At 41.3% G+C, this 19003-nt stretch overlaps 1 protein-coding gene across 1 annotated transcript in view; it reads left to right on the forward strand.

Moving 5' to 3' along the window:
* Nucleotides 1–2480: 2480 nt before the first annotated feature.
* LOC122750137 (low-density lipoprotein receptor class A domain-containing protein 1-like) overlaps nt 2481–19003 on the forward strand; it is a 32667-nt gene continuing 16144 nt past the window's right edge. Inside the window, exons 1-3 of the mRNA XM_043996807.1 lie at nt 2481–2507; nt 10513–10595; nt 14379–14442. Coding sequence (XP_043852742.1) covers nt 10563–10595; nt 14379–14442 — 97 coding nt within the window. The 5' untranslated portion in view covers nt 2481–2507; nt 10513–10562. The remainder of the gene's footprint in view (nt 2508–10512; nt 10596–14378; nt 14443–19003) is intronic.

Consider the following 19003-nt stretch of genomic DNA (forward strand, 5'->3'; position numbering starts at 1 on the left):
ATCTTTAAAAAATCCTAATTTGGGGGCAGCTAGGTGGCACAGTGGATAAAGCACCGGCCCTGGATTCAGGAAGACCTGAATTCAAATTCAGCCTCAGACACTTGGCACGTACTAGCTGTGTGACCTTGGGCAAGTCACTTAACCCTCATTGCCACCCCCCCCAAAAATTTTAAATCCTAATTTTATGGGAATGTTTTACATAATCACACATTCAAAACCCATATCTTATTGTTTGCCACCCCAGGGAGGGGGTAGAGAAGGAAGGAAAGAGGGATATAAATTGGAACCCCAAACTATAAATAAAAATGTTTATTACCAAAAAAAGAAATCCTAAGTAGATAAGCCATTCTCATTAACTCTTTCACTATACCTTCTTGTCCACTTCTCAGCCAAACTCTGAAAAGCTGCCTGCGTGTTTTATATGATTGCACATGTATAACCTCTATCAGATTGCTTGTCTCAGAGGGGGAAGGGAATGGAGGGAGGGATAGAATTTGGAACTCAAAACTTTAAAAACAACAACAACAAAAAAAAAATGTTAAGACTGTTTTAACATGTAATGGGGGGCAGCTAGGTGGCACAGTGGATAGAGCACCGGCCCTGGATTCAGGAGGACCTGAGTTCAAATCCGGTCTCAGACACTTAACACTTACTAGCTGTGTGACCCTGGGCAAGTCACTTAACCCCAATTGCCCCGCAAAAAAACAAAAAAAAAACCCAACCCCCCCCAAAAAAAAACATGTAATGGGGAGAATAATTTTTTTTTTAAAGAAAAGCTGCCTTTGCTTGCTCTATTTTCACTCTCTTCTAAACACTGTGTAATCTGGCTTCTGACTCCTCTACTCAACTAAAGTGTCTCTCCAAATTTATTATTGATTTTTAAATTGTTGAATCCAATGACTTTTGGTCAATACTCCTCCTTCTTGTTTTCTCTGCTGCCTTTAATGCTATTGACTCCCCTCTTATTCTATACCCTCTCTGGGTTTTTGGAACATTGTTCTCTTGGTTCTCCATCTACATGAGTAACCATTTCTCTGTCTTTCCTTTGTTGGATCTTGATTTGTGTGACATCCACATGGACCCTCTTCTGTTTTCTCTTCATGCTAACTTACTTGGTGATCTCATCAATTCGATGATCATCTCTATGCAGATGACTTCCAAATCTACATATGTAGCCCCAGTCTCTCTCCTGAGCTCTGCATCATCAACTGCCTAGTTTTGACCTGTGTATCCTATAATCATCTTAAACTCAAAATGTCCAAAGTAGAATTCATTATCTTCCCTCCTCTTATGAATTGAGGGTATTCATCCATTACTGTTGAGGGCATCACCATCATTCCAGTAACCTGGGTTTGCAACCTCGGTGTTATCTCTGGTTCCTCACCCTCATTCACCTCGAATATCCAATCTATTGCCAAATCTTGTGTTTTCTTTCTCCACAGCATCTCTCATATCTGTCCCCACTCATGGGGCCACCACCCTAGTCCATGGCCTCATCATTTCTTGCCTAGAATATTGGCAGTAGTCTTCTGATTGGTCTCTCAGCCCCAACTCTCTCCCTCTCCACACATCTGCAAAAGTGATTTTCCTAAACTTAAGGTCTGACCCTTTTATCCCCTGACTTGATAAAACTCTAGTTGTTCTGCATTATCTCTAGGATCAAGCTCCTCCATTTGTCACTTAAAGCTCTTCCCTATCTTTCTAGACTTCTTATGCATTACTTCTCTCTGTTCAGTTTCACCTGACCAGCTTGCTGCTCCTCCCAAGTGATATCCTGTCTCTTGTCTCTATATTCTTCTCCCTTATGCCTGGAACACTTCCGCATCCTCTGCCTCCCCCTCTTAGAATCCTGGATGTCTTTAAGACTCAGCTGAAAGGGGCAGCTAGGTAGCTCAGTGGATAAAGTAGCATCCCTGGATTCAGGAGGACCTGAGTTCAAATCCTCTCTCAGTCATTTGACATTTACTAGCTTTGTGACCCTGGGCAAGTCACTTAACCCTCATTGTCCTGGGGGGAAAAAGACTCAACCGAAGGACCACCTTCTACAGGAGACCTCTCCCTACCCTCTCAGAGCTTCCCCACTAAGTTTACCTGGTATTTCTTCTGCATTACATATTGTATTGTATTATGTTATTTCCATTTTATAACTTATATAATGTCATGTCATATCATATCATGTCATGTCATATAAATTATAATATTCTTTTAGAGATCTAGTTGCTAAGACAGTTTGATACAACTATGGGTGAGGAACTCATACCAGAGACATAATAAACTGCAATGGGAGGAGCTTGGGTAGAATGTTACCGTTCTTAGTCTGGTGAAATCCAGGCTGAGATTAAGTGTTATTGTTACTTGTGATTCTCCTTCTTTCATCACTTAGGCTAGAAGCTAACTGATTACTTAAAGGGATGGTGAAATCACTTACCCCACTAACTGAACTGCATAATTCACCATGAAACTGCTCATTGTGAAAGAAGCTGCAGATTGGAGAGCTGAGTAAAGAGGTAAATATATTGTGGTTCTATCTTGAGCATGTTAATTTTGAAGTTTTAAAAAATATTGTCAATAGCCTGTGTAAATAATAATCTGTTTTGCCTTAAGAAAAAAAAGTAACAGGTACAACAAAGAAACTCTTTTTAAAAAAAGTAATATCGTATTTCCTATCTTTGAAACTGTTTGCAATGCCTTTTGCTCTGCGTATTGGTTATTTAGAAAACGTCCTTTAACCTTTAGCTACATTTTTTTAAACAAATACAAAAACATAAGGGTTTTATAGAAAAACATATACAATTACATAATTTTTACCTGTTTCTGACATGCTTTCCATAAATTATACTATATAAAGTAAATTATTTGACTAGCTGTAGTTATCACAATTGAGTCTGAATAGATTTATTACTTTTAACTGATATATTATTTACTTTTTTAATTATTAAAAATTGTTTTAAAATTAAATAAGGCACACTTAAAAGTCATAAATCTGTTTAGCTTCAACTAAATGGTTTTTTTAAAACATGACATTTTTTAGTTGAATAGAAGTGGAAAGAATGGAAGAAAGCATGGCAAATCAAAGTCCTAATGTAGTAATAACACTGGACCTTCATCTTCTTCTTCTTCTTCTTCTTCTTCTTCTTCTTCTTCTTCTTCTCCTAGTTTCCAGAAGAGTTTACCCTTTAGATGAATCTTCTAAAGATATAAGGATTACAGAAAGTACGTGTATAATCATATTCATTATTGGCAATAAAGAACACTGATCATACATTCATTTTGTACTACTGAATTATATTATCTGTGAAAGGTAATATGGCATAGTGCATAAGGGCCAGCCTTAGAGTCAGAAAGACCTGGATTCAAGTTAACCTTGATCAAACTACTTCTGCCAGCACCACAAGCAACCCTCTAAGACTATAAGATAGTGTTGTCTTTCTGCATCAGTGGAGTTAGCTTCCACATTAGGAGTTCACTGAATTGATGAAACCAACAGTCCAGGAATTTTGTAGATGCCAGATTAAGTGAGACTGTGGGTCTTGTTCTGGCTCTGATACAAACTAGTTGCAAGTCATCTCTCCAGTTCTCTGTTTCTTCATCTATGAAAGGAGGGAATTAAATGAAATTCAACAAATGTTTGAACTAGCACAAAGTAATAGAGAAGAACTCTGGACTTTGAGTGAGAAGCCTCTCTCTACCCCTTGCTACTACTGGGCACTAACCTCTCTGAGTCTTCATTTCCTTATCTGTAAAATAAGTTAGCCACAGGATGAAGTAGTAAATAGGGAAGTGCCCAGCCTGGCTGCGGTACATTTTAAGTGTATTTCTTGGAACCCACTTCACATTTTATTTTTCACTGGTAAGTTCAGAGGAGCAGATTGACTTCAGTATCAGTCTTCACAAGTTGTCACTGATCAATGTAATGTGATCAGAATTCTTGAATATAAATTATTCTCCTGGCTCTGCTCTTTTTATTCTCTATCAGGTCATAAAAGTGTGCCCAGATTTTGAATCCATCCCTTTCATAATTTTTCACAATACAATGTAATAATATTACATTATGTTTTGTCTAGGTGTTCCCCTTCAATCCCTTGACCCCTCAATTCTTTTCCAGGTCACGTTCCCTGCACTAGCCATTCATTCTCTTTTTTCTCCATCTTAACTCCTGGTGAACCAGTTGAACTCTACACTGTCCTCTTCTCTTGAGTCTCTGACTCCCTTATCTTTTCTTTTCTTTTCTTTTTTTTTTTAGTGAGGCAATTGGGGTTAAGTGATTTGCCCAGGGTCACACAGCTAGTAAGTGTTAAGTGTCTGAGGCCAGATTTGAACTCAGGTCCTCCTGACTCCAGGGCTGGTGCTCTATCCACTGCACCATCTAGCTGCCCCTCTTATCTTTTCTTTTTAAAAAATTTATCCTGGGGGCAGCTAGGTGGCCCAATGGCTAAAAGCACAGGCCCTGGATTCAGGAGGACCTGAGTTCAAAACCAACATCAGACATTTGACACTTACTATCTGTATGACCCTGGGCAAGTCACTTAACCCTCATTGCCCCACAAAATAAATAAATGAAAAAAAAATTATCCTATTTTTAATTTATGGACTAAAACAAGCATTTCCATAACAATAATAAAAGATGATTGCACATGAAACTGCAAATGTATTATGTACAACTTGCTATTCCTTTTAAACATATAATAAAATGTCTTTTTATTTTCCTTCCTTTCACTGACTGTGGCCTGCCAAGTCTCTGCCTTAGATCACTCCCACCGTTTGCCACATGCTGTTCATTGAAGGAAAAGAAAATGATGCAATGATTCTGACTAGGTCCACTACAGATTAATATTCTGTCCTGGGCTTCATTTTCTCTATACTACTTCATTAGGTGATTGCATCAGCTCCCATGGATTTAATTACCATCTCTATACTGATGATTCTCAGGTCTACCTATCTTTCCCCTAGCTCTGCTGACCTTTAATCTCACATCTCCAATTGCCTTTCAGACATCTGGAACTGGATGTTCAGTCGTTCAGTTGTTTCTGACTCTTTGTGACCCTGTGGACCATACTTTCCATAGAGTTTTCTTGGCAAGGACACTAAAATGGTTTGTCATTTCCTTCTCTAGTTGATTGAGGCAAACAGATCTTAAGTGACTTGCCCAGGGTCATACAGTTAGTAAGTGTCTGAGGCTGGATTTGGACTCAGATCTTACTGACTCCAGGCCCAGTGCTCTATCCAATAAGCCATCTAGCTGCCCATTGGATATCCAGGGGACATCTTAAATCCAACATGTTCAAAACCAAACTCATTATCTTTCCCTCTAAATCCTCCCCATCTCCTACCTTCTCTATTACTATCAAAGTCAACAGCGTTCTCTCACAACCTCAACTCCTCACTATTTCTCATTCCGCCCCGCCATATCTAATCTGTTGCTAAGGCCTGTTGGTCTCATCTTTGTAACATCTCTTCTGACACTGCCACAACTGTAATGAAGACCTTCATCACCTCATGCCTGGACTATTGCAATAGCCTGATGGTGGGTCTGCCTACCTCAGGTCTCTCCCCACTCCAATCCAGCCTCCATTTATCCACGATAGTGACTTTCCTTAGGCATCATGTCACCCCAGCCCCTCCCCACTCAATAAACTGCAATGACTCCCTATCAACTCCAGGATCAGATACAAGATCCTCTGTTTGCTGCTCAAAGCCCTACCTAACCTAGCCCCCTCCCCCACACCTGACCAGCCTTCTTACACCTTACTCCCCACCACCTACTCTTCTCTCCAGCGACACTGGCCTCTTGGCTGTTCCACAATCGAGACACCCTTCATAAAATGCTTCAGGCATTTTCTCTGGTTGTTTCCCTTGCCTGGAAAGCTCTTCTTCCACATCTCTACCTATCAGCTTCCCTTCTTTTCTTCAAGTCCCAACCAAAATCCCATCTTCTCCAGTGAGCCTCTTCCCCTTCTGAATTCCAGGGCTTTCCCTTTGCTAATTATTTCCTATTTAACCTGTGTGTGGCTTGTTTGTACATATATGTGTTTGTTTGCTGTCTCCCTCATTAGATTGTGTCTCTTTCAGGGAAAGGCTCTTTTTTACCTCTTTTTGTATCCCCATAATTGAGCATAGTACCTGGCCCATAGGAGGCACTTAATGTTTATTGACTGACTGACTGGCCCTCCTCATGGTCTTTTGTGAAAGTTCTTTGCTAACACAAAAAATCCTGCTATAAATATTTTTGTGCAAATATCTTCTCTGTCTCTGTCTCTCGTCTCTATATCTCTAGGTTAACTTATTTTCTAGAATGTCTCCTAAGATTTTTGATGGCAAAAGTTTTCTGGTATTGATCTCTTACATTTGAATGGGGGTAATATATATGCAAAGTTGCATGCAAGATGATCCTAACAAGTCTAGACAAGAGTAAAGGACCATTTCAGTAATTTGGCCATGGAACATGGAGGGCTACTTTCAGATCAAGCTTTCAGGAGCACTTGAAGTCTCCTACCCCAGTATTCCTAAAGTTGGATTCTAGGTACTTATCCAAACCTTAATTTTAGTACTTCTCCTGAAGGCTCCCCAAGTTTTCTTCTTTCCCCCCAAGTTGTTACTTTTCCTCAACCATTCTCTTAATGTAAGTCCAACTTGTTAGAATAGAAATGTGTAGTTCTTTATTCTAATTGAACTGAATCAAGAGTACATTGTATACGGTAACAGCAATAGTGTTTGAAGGATACCTGTGAAGGGCTAAGTTATTCTTATAGTATTAAATACTCAGATCAACTACAAAGGACCTATGAAGGAAATGCTATCCATCTCCAGGAAAGAGCTGATAACAAGAAGTACGCATAGTATGGTTTTACATATATATCTATCTCTATCTCTGTCTCTATCTCTATCTCTGTCCTTATCCCTATACTTATCCCTATCTCTATATCTATATCTATATATATCTATACACATATAAACATGTGTGTGATAGTGGCCTTCTCTAGTGGGGTTGGAAAAGAGGGAGGCAGTTTGGAACTTAAAATGTAACCAAAAAAAGAAATTAAAAAAAGAAAAAGACTTTCATCCATATTGATATTCACCTTCTTCAAATATTTTCTTCAAAGCATCAGGATATTTAGTTGCTATGTTAAACAGGTCTTTCTAGTAATTTTAACACTATATAATTGAACTCAATGTTTAAAGCAATCAAACCAACCAATGCTTGCAATAAAAGTTTCTTCATTAATGAGTTGTTTTTCAGTCATGTCCTACTTTTCATGATCCCACATTTGGAGTTTTCTTGGTAAAGATACATGAATAGTTTGCCATTTCCTTTTCTAGCTCATTTTACAGATGAGGAAACTAAGGAAAACAGGGTTAAGTGATTTGTACATCGTCCCACAGCTAGTAAGTGTCTGAGGCCAGATTCGAACTCAAGAAGGTGAGTCTTCCTGACTCCTGATTACTATCCACTGAGCAGATTATATATCCTATTTCAGTTTACCCTGATAAAAATATTTTAAGTGACAATACTGACATTTTTGTCATGTCGATATAGGCATAATATTCAATAATTTTTTATTTTAAAAAAATTTGTTTTCTATAACTAATGTTTTGTAACAGATTTGAATCAGAAATACATTTTTCTTATCCTTTGCTGTTATATTAGGTTAACAATTGTTAAACATATTGAAAACACATTTGAAAAATGTTCACTGTACTTTTCCATTGGACTAGAACCAATTCACATTTTACATATAATTATAAGTTTGAATACTGCAAATTCAATTAATGTGACCACTTCGTGACATTCATCATTCGCACTAATTGAGATTTAACTGTAGATGTGAATGTAAAATCCTATACTTTTGTTCCCCCCCCCAAATCTTTAAACATGCATGATTAGGGAGGGTTAGCCATAGAGGGACTAAGTTCAGAGATCATGGGGAATACCATGGCAAGGAAAGCCACAATACAGTAGCCAAAAAAACCCAAAAACCAAATTTAAAAAACCCACCTTATTTTTAAAAAATATTTATTTATTTTATTTTTTGCGGGGCAGTGAGGGTTAAGTGACTTACCCAGGGTCACACAGCTAGAACAAAACACCTTATTAAAGCAATGGAAAAATAAGTGAGGGGAAGCTGACACTTCTAACAATATAGGCAAACCCCAAAACATTCCTGAGGAACAGGCGAGTTGTATGGGGAGCTCACTGCATCAAAGGTTTGATCTGTAGGTTTGATAGCACTGATCTAGGCCAGAATGGTACTTTTTATATGAAAGTGACAGCTCAGTTCTTGGAACTTCCACAAGAGATGAGTAATTGTTTAGTTCTTGGGTACTGTACAACACAGAACGGCAAATAAAGGAATTATGGGCTGGGTGCAGGCAGAAGTCCTTACATGTCTGAAATTGAGAAAGACCCTTTGTTCAATCTGCCTTTACATACATAAGTTTCTGTAGGGGGGAAAAGAGATGGTGGTTTTAATGGGCTTCAATCTCAATGTGAATCAACAATACCCATAGCCCTTAGAGCTGATTCTGTCTATCCTAGGCTGCATTAAAAGAAGCACAGAATATAAAATAAGCGAAGTAAAAGTTTAGACATACTCTGCCCTGGTCAGACCACATCTGAACTACTACGCTCATTTCTGAGGGTGATATTTAAGAGAAATCATAGGTAAGCTTCTCTTAAAAGTTGCTCTCAAGGGGCAGCTAGGTGGCGCAGTGGATAGAGCACCAGCCCTGGAGTCAGGAGGACCCGAGTTCAAATCCAGCCTCAGACACTTGACACTTACTAGCTGTGTGACCCTGGGCAAGTCACTTAACCCCAACTGCCTCACTAAAAAAAAAAAAAAAAAGTTCCTCTCAGAAATGAGCACATAAATAAGCTGGGGGCAGCTAGATGGCTCAGTGGCTAGACCTCTGTGCCTGGAGTCAGGAAGACCTGAATTCAAATCTGGCCTCAGACCCTTACTAGCTATGTGACCCCGGGAAAGTCACTTAATCTGTTTGCGTTAATCCACTGGAGAAGGAAATGACAAACCATTCCAGTATCCTTCTCAAGAAAATCCCATGGGCAGTAGGACCCACAGGGTCATAAAGAGTTGGACATGACTGGACAACAGGAATAGAAGATAAACTAGAGACTAAGATAGTGAGAGGACCAGAGACCATTCCATAGAACAGTCAATTGAAAGAATGGAAGGTTAGAGCCAAAATGTCGGAGGAGCAGCTGAGCTCTTCCCCACACCTCCAGATAGTTTTGGAAAGTTATCGTTGTGAAATCTAAGAAAAAAAAAATCACAGTGAGTCATTTTTCCAGCCCCAGAGGTCTGCAGATTCTGGGCACAGGGTCTAGCCAGGAACAGCCAAGTGAAGAGCATTCTTGTACAAGAACAGAAATGGGAATAAGATTGTGCCCTGGGTCAAGAAGAGTACCCCAGGAGTGGGACCTTGTACAGGATGCAGTAATAGGTGGCAGGTGGCAGTGATGCAGCTTACTACCCAGTCACAGAATCAGGATGAACTAAGGATGGGACCTCCTCCTAGGGGTAGTGCACCAGGATGAGGAGAGATCACAGGTCCTGAGTTGTGGACAGAGTGAGGACCAGTTTCAGAAGTAAGCTGCAGAGGTGTGGCTCAGGGCAGCTAGGTGGCGCAGTGGATAAAGCACCGGCCCTGGATTCAGGAGGACCTGAGTTCAAATGAGGCCTCAGACACTTGACACCTACTACCTGTGTGACCCTGGGCAAGTCACTTAACCCTCATTGCCCCCCCCCCAAAAGAAGTGTGGCTCACCCCAGAGGCAGAGCAGGGTCTCAGCTTCAGCCTCCAGTCCAATCTGAAACCTATTAGTGGGATAACCAGGACAAGAATCCCAGACCAAAGGGCACCTATAGTTCTGTCTGAACCAGTAGAGCTTACTCAATTGCCAATAATGGCTTAGTCCAGCAGCATCCAGATCTGGTTCTGCCACTTACTAACTATGTGACTTTGGGAAAGTGACTCAACTCCCTCCCCAGTCCTCAGTTTCCTCATCTGTAAAATGAAGGGATTGGACTAGGTGGTTTGTAAGGTCTCTTACTGCTCTAAATCTATGATCCTGTGACCTTATCACCCACCCAGCAAAACCAGGACAATGTGGAATCATGCTCCAATGCCTTAAAAATCTTGTTACAAGGTCTTGATATAACAAGTTATATCCTCATTTTCCCCCTTTCCCCCTGGCCTGTTTGTACTTGCTGAGTTTTCTTTGTGAAAATAAAGATATTCTAAGCCTACAGAACAAAGGAAAGCATTCCTGGACGCTAATCTCACCTTTAGTCATTCAGGGTGCTGTTAATTGGAACCAAAAACCCTTCCTGAATGAGTGTTTCTAGAGAGCCGTGGCCCTTTCTGATGTCCTTCCATTATTGACTTTCTTGGTTTGCTTCAGACAAACATTCTGAAAACTGACAGCTTTGGATATCAAGTGAAATCATTTGTACAAACAAAAAAACAAGGACTTTTCATGTCATTATTTTATTCCAGGATTTCTTTTGGACAAGTGTGCTGGCAGCACTTCTTGATCAGTGTGAAACATGCCAACTCATAGAGTTCATCCCCAAGCCCAGGTAATATGATCGGTCTATGAAACCCTCTCCTACTTACCTTGCACTTGAGAGCACTAATGTTAGCTAACTCTGTCAGGGAGACTGTCAACAAAAGCATAAGGGCTTGGAGATGCACCCAGTTACTTTCTGCTACTATCTCCAGGACCACCTTATTTCCCTTTTTTTTCTCATTTTTTTTTTCAGGGCAATGAGGGTTAAGTGACTTGCCCAAGGTCACACAGTAAGTTTCAAGTATCTGAGCCCGAATTTGAACTCAGGTTCTCCTGAATCTAGGGCCAGTGTTTTATCTACTGCTCCCCCTAGCTGCTCCATGGAACCACCTTATTTCAAGGATTGTTTTCCAGCTGTGTCTGATTTTTTTAAAAATTTAATTAATTTATTTTTCAGGGCAATTGGGGTTAAGTGACTTGCCCAGGGTCACACAGCTAGTAAGTGTTAAGTGTCTGAGGTTGGATTTGAACTCAGGTCCTCCTGAATCCAGGGCTGGTACTCTAATCCACTGCGCCACCTAGCTGCCCCTCGTGTCTGATTATTCATGACCCCATTTGGGGTTTTCTTGGTAAAGACACTGGAGTGGTTTGCCATTTCCTTCTCCAGCTCATTTTACAGATGAGGAAACTGAGGTAAACGGGGTTAAGTAACTTGCCCAGGGCCACACAGTTAGGAAGGGTATGGAGGCCAGATTTGAACTCAGGTTTTCCTGACTCCAGGCCCAGCACTCTATCCATTGTGCCACCTGGCTGCCCTAAGGATCACTTTGATCTTACCCTGAGGGCACAAGCTAGGCATGTTGATCTTTATGTTTTCTGCAGTACTGAAAACCTATGGTAGGTATTTCATGGACACCTGTGGGCTGTATGAGAACTTGATGTATACCCCATATGGTGTTTGGGTTACTAGAGTAAGAGTAGCAACTCACTCTCAACTCATTGCTGCTGTAAGAATATTTTTGCTAATTTAGGGCCTAATCTAACTGGATGTTTGACTGACTGTCTGTCTGACTGCTATTAATTTCCTAAGCCAATCCGTTAGGGCCTTTTAAAAATTTCTCCACACTGCTAAGCAGGGTTTATTTATAAAAATAAATGTAAGAGATAAGAAATGCAAAGTTATAAGAGACTTGACTGCTTTTCCCACATCTCCTTCCTGCTGTTGCTTGTGCTTACTCTTTGCCATCTAACTTTCTTAGCATCCTCCTATGTACAACGGACCTTCTTCTAGCATTCCCCCTTTCCATCTAGCGTCTCCCTCACTGAAAAGCCCCCTGCTTCACTGCTCCACTCCTTTCTTCTAATTCTAAGCTCCCTTCGCTTTGTCTACCCTAATTCCATCCTATTGCAACCCCTCCTGTGTCTCTTCTCTCACCGATTTCCTTCCGTTCTCCTAGTCCTCCGGTGTCCCCCTAGCATCTCTACCTCCCAGGCTATATATATATATATATATATATATATATATATATATATATATATATATACACATACATATATATATATATATATATATATATATATATATATATATATCTTCCTTCTCTCCCCTTCAAACCTCAGGCTCCCTGTGCCCCTGCACATGCCAAGCTAATCTGCTGACCTCACTAGGGCAGCAGCCAGGGGCTCGAATCTGCTGTGTGCACCACAGCTAGGGGTCTAGGGGCCCATGCCTCCTGCTGTGCGCCTGGGTCCTCCACACAGGCTGCACCCAGGGCCTAGCAGGACAAGCCTGGGATCTCTGGGGCAGCTCCCCTCAGGGTGGACAGAGCTGGGGCTTTCCCCAGCTGTCTGCCTGACTGGCATTCTCTAAGGCCCAAGGGACTTCTCCACTTGGCTGAAGTGAAGGGGGCGGGGCAGTTCTGCTTGGGGAGCCTGAGGCTAATTTTAAGGCCTACATGCAAATAGGTCATGTGTCACCATATTGATTTTCCAGAGGGCTTGCAATATCTGAGTTGTCCAACAGGTGTCACTATATTTAATCCTGCCAAGTGGTCCCATCAGAATTGCTCAGATACCTGAATAGCCTTCCTAAAAATTACCATATACCCATTGACCACCAGGGAAGGCTCAGCTTGCAGATGCTCATGATACTTATTCAATTTCCTCCCACTTCTCTACCAACAAGGCTTTTTGCAACAGCACCGAGTTCTGAATTTGAGCTAAGGGATGAAAATTAAATATAGCTCAAAAACATTAAAATATCAAAATCTATTACTCAACCCCCATCCCATATCTGGAATTTCTTTCCTCAGTCCTAACAACCCCCCACATTCATATAACAAGGTCCATTTAAATTTATTGGCCACCAAGTTCACTAAATGACCACCAATCCCTACCGTACCCTCCAGATTTTTTCCCCTTAAATGGAAACAATGCTCCAATCTTTAATTCTCACCAAAAAAAGAAAAAGAAAAAAGAACTAACAAAGAAGACCCTACCAGTAAAAAGCAGCGTGGTGCAATGAACCTGGAGTTTTAAAACTGGGGTTCTATTTTCTTCTCTGGCAGTCTCCTAGATTTCCTCCACCCCCAGCTCCACTAGTTTGTAGTGAATGGGGGGCACTAATCTGTCCTTTCTCTAAGTAAGGAATGTGTTTCAAGACAGCCCTTGAAGGGCTACTGATGTCAGAACTGAGGACACCAGCTCACTTGACCTAGGTTAGAGTCAGGGCTAGACCTCCCTTCCCATCCCAGGCAAGGAAAGAGATGTGATTTTGCCAGCCATGGCCTTTGTGTGCTCACTCTCGCTCACTCTCTCTCTCTCTCTCTCTCTCTCTCTCTCTCTCTCTCTCTCTCTCTCTCTCTCTCATATCTATCTCCCCCATCCCCTTTTTATACAGGGGAACCACTGAGATAGAGCTAAATATGGATCCCGATCCTGAGTGAGACATCGGCTCCTGCTGGAATTCTCATCCTTTCACCTACTCTTCCTCATTACAGCATTGCCCCTCCACCATCTTCTTTCCTTAGAAGGGTACAAGCATTGTTATCTAACCCCTTTTATTTTCTGCCATGAGCCAAAGCCCTAATTGCTAATCATTAGTTTCACCTCTGCTCCTTAGGAAGCTTGAGCAGGAGAGGGAGGAAGCAATTAGTTAGTTTGAAATTTTCATTGTTTTTTCATCTCTCCAGTGAATCCTTCCAATCGAGCAATATTATTCCTTCTGACCCTCACTCTCCACTGAGAGCTGAAAACCAGCTCTGCCCTTTACTATCTGGGGAAGTCTTCTGGGCAAATACTTAGTGCTTAAGGGGCATCTCTCAAACCCAGGGGTTGGACTAGAAGGTTCTTTCCAGCTTTGCTCAGGCTTGTGATGGCTTGGCCCTTCCAAATTATGAGCCATATGCACTTGGATCAGCTAGAAACAATGCCGGATTTGGAGCCACTGGGCCTGGCTTGGAATCCCAGCTCAGGTACCTTCTGCCTGTGTGATTTGGGACAAATAATTTAATCTCACTGGGTTTGAGTTTCCTTATTTGTAAAATAGGAGGGTTGGACCAGATGGTCTCCATGGTCCTGTCCTGCTCTAAATGCAGGATAATCATACCTCTGTTAAGATGTCTTCATGCCGGGATAGTTAGGTGGTGCAGTGGATAAAGCACCACCCCTGGATTCGGGAGGTCCTGAGTTCAAATCCTACCTCAGACACTTGACACTTACTAGTTATGTGACGCTGGGGAAGTCACTTAACCCTCATTGCCCTGAAAAAAAAATTGTCTTCATGTCAAGTTGTTTCTTAACCCAAAGATGTTCCCATATACCAGACTCTTCATGGCTACTTCTTCTCTTGTAGGAAGAAGGACTCACTTCTTTCTCCATTGCAAAGGAAAACCCCATGGATGTGAATCTTGAAAAAGGTGACAATTTCTATTTTCTCAAAAAGAAATAAAAGGGACCTGCCAAACAGCAGCCAGTTAATCAAAGGAGGCTAGGGTGCAAAATGGGTGCAATGTCAAAAGTCAGATGACTGTGCAGCAGGCATGAAAGTGTTTGGACACCCAAAAAGCCAAACACCAATATTTCCTCCTTGCTTAAGCCAAAACCACTGAGATGAAGCTCAGTGGGGCAGCTATGATGGGGCAGCTATGATGGGGCAGCTAGGTGGCACAGTGGATGGAGCACCAGCCCTCGAGTCAGGAGTACCTGAGTTCAAATCTGGCCTCAGACACTTAATACTTACTAGCTGTGTGACCCTGGGCAAGTCACTTAACCCCAATTGCCTCACTAAAAAAAAAAAGAAAGAAATCCTACGATGAATACTTTAATGAGGTGAAAAAATAGCACCTCATTTATCCTCTATGTAAATCCAAATTTCCATTTATCAAGTTTGTTTAAAGTGAGGTACCCCTGTGATTGGAGTTCAGTTTGAGTGAGAATCAGCTAATAGGGGCTTACTCCTATTGGGACCCTCAGGAAGGGGAGAGGGGAAACAAAACCACCAAATACTCAGGCCCAAGTTTTTCAAGCCTAGTAGAAAGTTAAAGGGAAACCTGGGAGGATCCTTTCTTGTCCATGGGTGATATCAGTTCTAATCTAAACATCTCATATATCTAACCTGTGGGTGAGCATCTGTTAAGTGCATAAAACAAGTCCTGAGAGAATTCTGGCAAGCACACCTGAAGCCAAGAGTCAGATAACCTTTCCACTAGAGTCACCTAGATGTGCAGCTCCTTAGTTTCAGCAAGATGGCCTCAATTGCTTTGCTGGTTCAGCAAGACAATTATTAACCTACTGTTCAGACCCAATCACAGCCTTGCCTCTTTCCGCAACAGAAAGATTCTGTCTCTGAAGTGCAAGACCCCTTTTCTGAGTTGGGGGCATAGCTGAGGGCAAGCCAGATTCCTCTCTGAAATTCTTTTTTATGTTCATCCTTCAACTGACAAATCCTTTTTAAGGGAACAAGAATATCATTTCCAGCATAAGACAGAAGGCAAGACTGGGCTCATCACTTTACACTAAGCCCCCAAGAGTCATTGCCAAATAAAGCCCCAAGGATATCAAGTTAACCCCCTAGGACTGAAATCTTAAAGCTGCCTAATGTTGTAATTTATGGGTCTATCCAATTGGTATTTAGATTAGCTCCCATGTACAATTGTTGTTGTTTGTTCTTCATTCTTAAAGAGGATCATGACATTGGGATGATGTTGTGTCCTGCAGTGCATTGGATTTAAGTGAGACAGGGCTGTGCAAAGTCATCAGCCTCACTCTCTTCTCCAGAGCCATCTGGGTCCAGTGACAAGATATATATCAGGATGACTGGAGATGGCCCTGGATGTTTAAAGCAATTGGGGTTAAGTGACTTCCCCAGGGTCACACAGCTAGTAAGTGTCTGAAGTAAGATTTGAACTCAGGCCCTCATGACTTCAGGGTCAATGCTGTATCTAATTTGCCACATAGCTGCCCCCACCAATGCAGATTTATACCAATAAGGAATTTTAGAAATCACTGAATACAGCTTCCCTCATTCCATAACTTTGCTAAGGATTGACTCAGTCATAAGTAGCAGAGATAGGTTTTGAATCTAGGTCTTCTGACTCTAAATCCAGCGTTCTTTCCATTAGAGCAGCTATTGAACCTATGACCAAGTCAAAGATTTCAAATCTTAAATTAAATTTAGGGCTGTTGTTCACTATTGTTCACTATCAGTGGCCACCCCCAGTCCAACTGTTTCTCACACTCAAATCCAGTGAAATAGAATTTGTGAGAAACACCTACAGTACCTACATCTATTAGCCTAAACTAATGTTTCCTAAACTTTTTCAGTCTGTGCTATACCCACCAATTTGGCCCCACATATTGAGACCAGGGGCAACAATAAATACTCAAGCATATTTGCTCACAACAATTTTTAAGGTGGAAAATATGAGCATTATTGTCAAGCAAACTCATTTTATATTCAACAAACAATTATTAAACACACTAGGATACAAACAGAAAGGAAATAGAACCTGTCCTCAAGAAGCTTAGATTCTTCTGGAGGGTTTCAATACATAATGAATAAATAGATAAATGTATGGATGAACAAAAAATTTCTGGGTAGAGGAAGTACTGACATCCTGGGAAAACAAGGAAACTGAGGGTCATAGAATTTGTGTGATTTCCCCAAGGTCAACCAGATGACAAGGTGCATTGGCACTCTCCATCATGCTACCTTTGTGTCTGTCTGTCTATCTCTCATTCTCTCTCTCTCCCTCCTGGGGGACCTCCATTTTGCAGAGGACCCAGGTAGGACAGCCTTCAGTTCCCTCCTGTCTCTGCTCCTGACTCCAAACTTCTAAACCATGCTTCTTCAGAACCAGGTACATTCATTCTCTCCCCTCCCTTTTTAGCTCTCTTTAGTGTATTATCTTCTCCATTAGAATGCAAGGCAAGGATTGTCTTTATTTTTGCTTGTATTTGTACTCAGAGCACCTGGCTCAGTTCCCAGTTTGTTGTAAATCCTTAACAAATGCTTGTTTCCTTCCTTCCAATTAAGGTAAGTGATAAAGAGATACGCTTTAATACCTCAAATAGGTGAGAACACATCCCAGTTAAAGACTTTAGACTAAGTATGGAAAGGCTTTGAATGCTTTTGGATGACCTGGAGTGACTGGCACAGGAAGTATGTTCAGACTGACTGAGAAAACCTAGTTATGCCCTGGGAGTCATTGATAAAATATCTCGCTAGTTCAGAACCCAAGAGATTGGAGCATGTGACAGGCTGTGTGAGGAGAGAGAAGGGGACAAACGTGAATGTTGTGGAGACAGGTAGAATCCATAAAACTTGAAGAATGACTGGATATGGAGCTAAAACAGGTTCTTATAATTTTTCTGTGTCATGGACACCTTTAGCAGTCTGATAAAGCCTACAAATTCTTTCTCGTTAACATTTTAAATGCATAAAATACATGGGATTATAAAGGAAACCAATCATATTAAAATAATTATCAGTCCGTTTTAAAGTTCACAGACCCCAGTTTAAGAACCTAGATTCAGGAGAGGAAACAGTCAAGGATGCCTTTAAGATTATGAACACAGGTGACTGGGAAGATAGTAGTACCGCAACAGAAATAACAATATTTAGAAAAGGAATAAATTCAGAGGTGGTGCAGAAAAGAATGGATTTCATTTGCACATGGTGAATTTGAGATGCCTTTAGTGCATTCAGAAAGTTATATTTAACAATTGATAAGTCATAACTTGGATTCAGGGGAGAAATTAGTTCTGGCTATATAGAGACAGCTAGGTGGTTCAGTGGGTAGAGTGCTGGGCCTGCAGTCAGAAAGACCTGAGTTCATATCTGGCCTCAGACACTTACTAGCTGTGGGACCTTGGGCAAGTCACTTATAACCTCTGTTGCCTTTAATACACTGGAGAAGGAAATAACAAACCACTCTAGTATCCTTGCCAAGAAAACCCCACAGTTTTCTTGGTCCATTGAGTCATGAAAAATGGATATGAATGAACGTCTGGACAAAAAAAAATACAGATTTTGAATTCTCTATATTAAGATCATAATTGAATCTATAGAAGTCGAGATCTCCAAAGGGGGGGGTGTAATTGAGAGAGAAGAGAAGGGGACCCAGGAAAGACCCATGATTACATTGTCTTCCACTCAGTTTCTTGTTGGATCATCATCCTACCGTAAGTAGGGGTTAATGGCAGAACCATGTGCAAGAAATGCTTTGACAAATATTTTTGAAAGTGAATCTCTCCGTTTGCCTTCTGATTTGTGGTGTGATGAAAGGAGCATTGTATTAAAAGTTAGGAGTCTTGAATTCTGGCTCTACAAACAGTGAAACCTTAGGCAAGTCACTTCACTCTGAATCTGTTTCCTCATCTGTCAAAGGAAGGAGATTGGACTTTAGGTAAACTCCCTTCTACCTCTAAATCTGTAATCCACTCATCCTTCCAATTCTAATTCAAGATCCTTTTCAATTCTAGGATTCTTTTATAACCTAAAGTCTTCCCAAATTGGACCATTCGTTTCATTATTCTCTGCTGCCCCCTTCAGGACAAAAATGATCCCAACGTTTGCATTTGATCTGATGAGGTATTGGCCTCCACTGAGGGCTAGAGAAAAGAGGATGGGGAAGGAGGGCTATTAGAAGTGAGCCCCTCCAGGCAGCTAGGTGGCGCAGTAGATAAAGCACTGGCCCTGGAGTCAGGAGTACCTGAGTTCAAATCTGGCCTCAGACACTTAACACTTAACTAGCTGTGTGACCCTGGGCAAGTCACTTAACCCCAATTGCCTCATTAAAAAAAAAAAAAGAAAAAAAAATTTAAAAAGAAGTGAGCCCCTGGGGGTGGCTAGGTGGCACAGTGGATAAAGCACTGGCCCTGGATTCAGGAGTACCTGAGTTCAAATTCGGCCTCAGACACTTGACACTTAACTAGCTGTGTGACCCTGGGCAAGTCACTTAACCCCCATTGCCCCCC

The sequence above is a fragment of the Dromiciops gliroides genome, chromosome 1 (genome assembly GCF_019393635.1).
Source record: "Dromiciops gliroides isolate mDroGli1 chromosome 1, mDroGli1.pri, whole genome shotgun sequence".
NCBI lineage: Eukaryota > Metazoa > Chordata > Mammalia > Microbiotheria > Microbiotheriidae > Dromiciops > Dromiciops gliroides.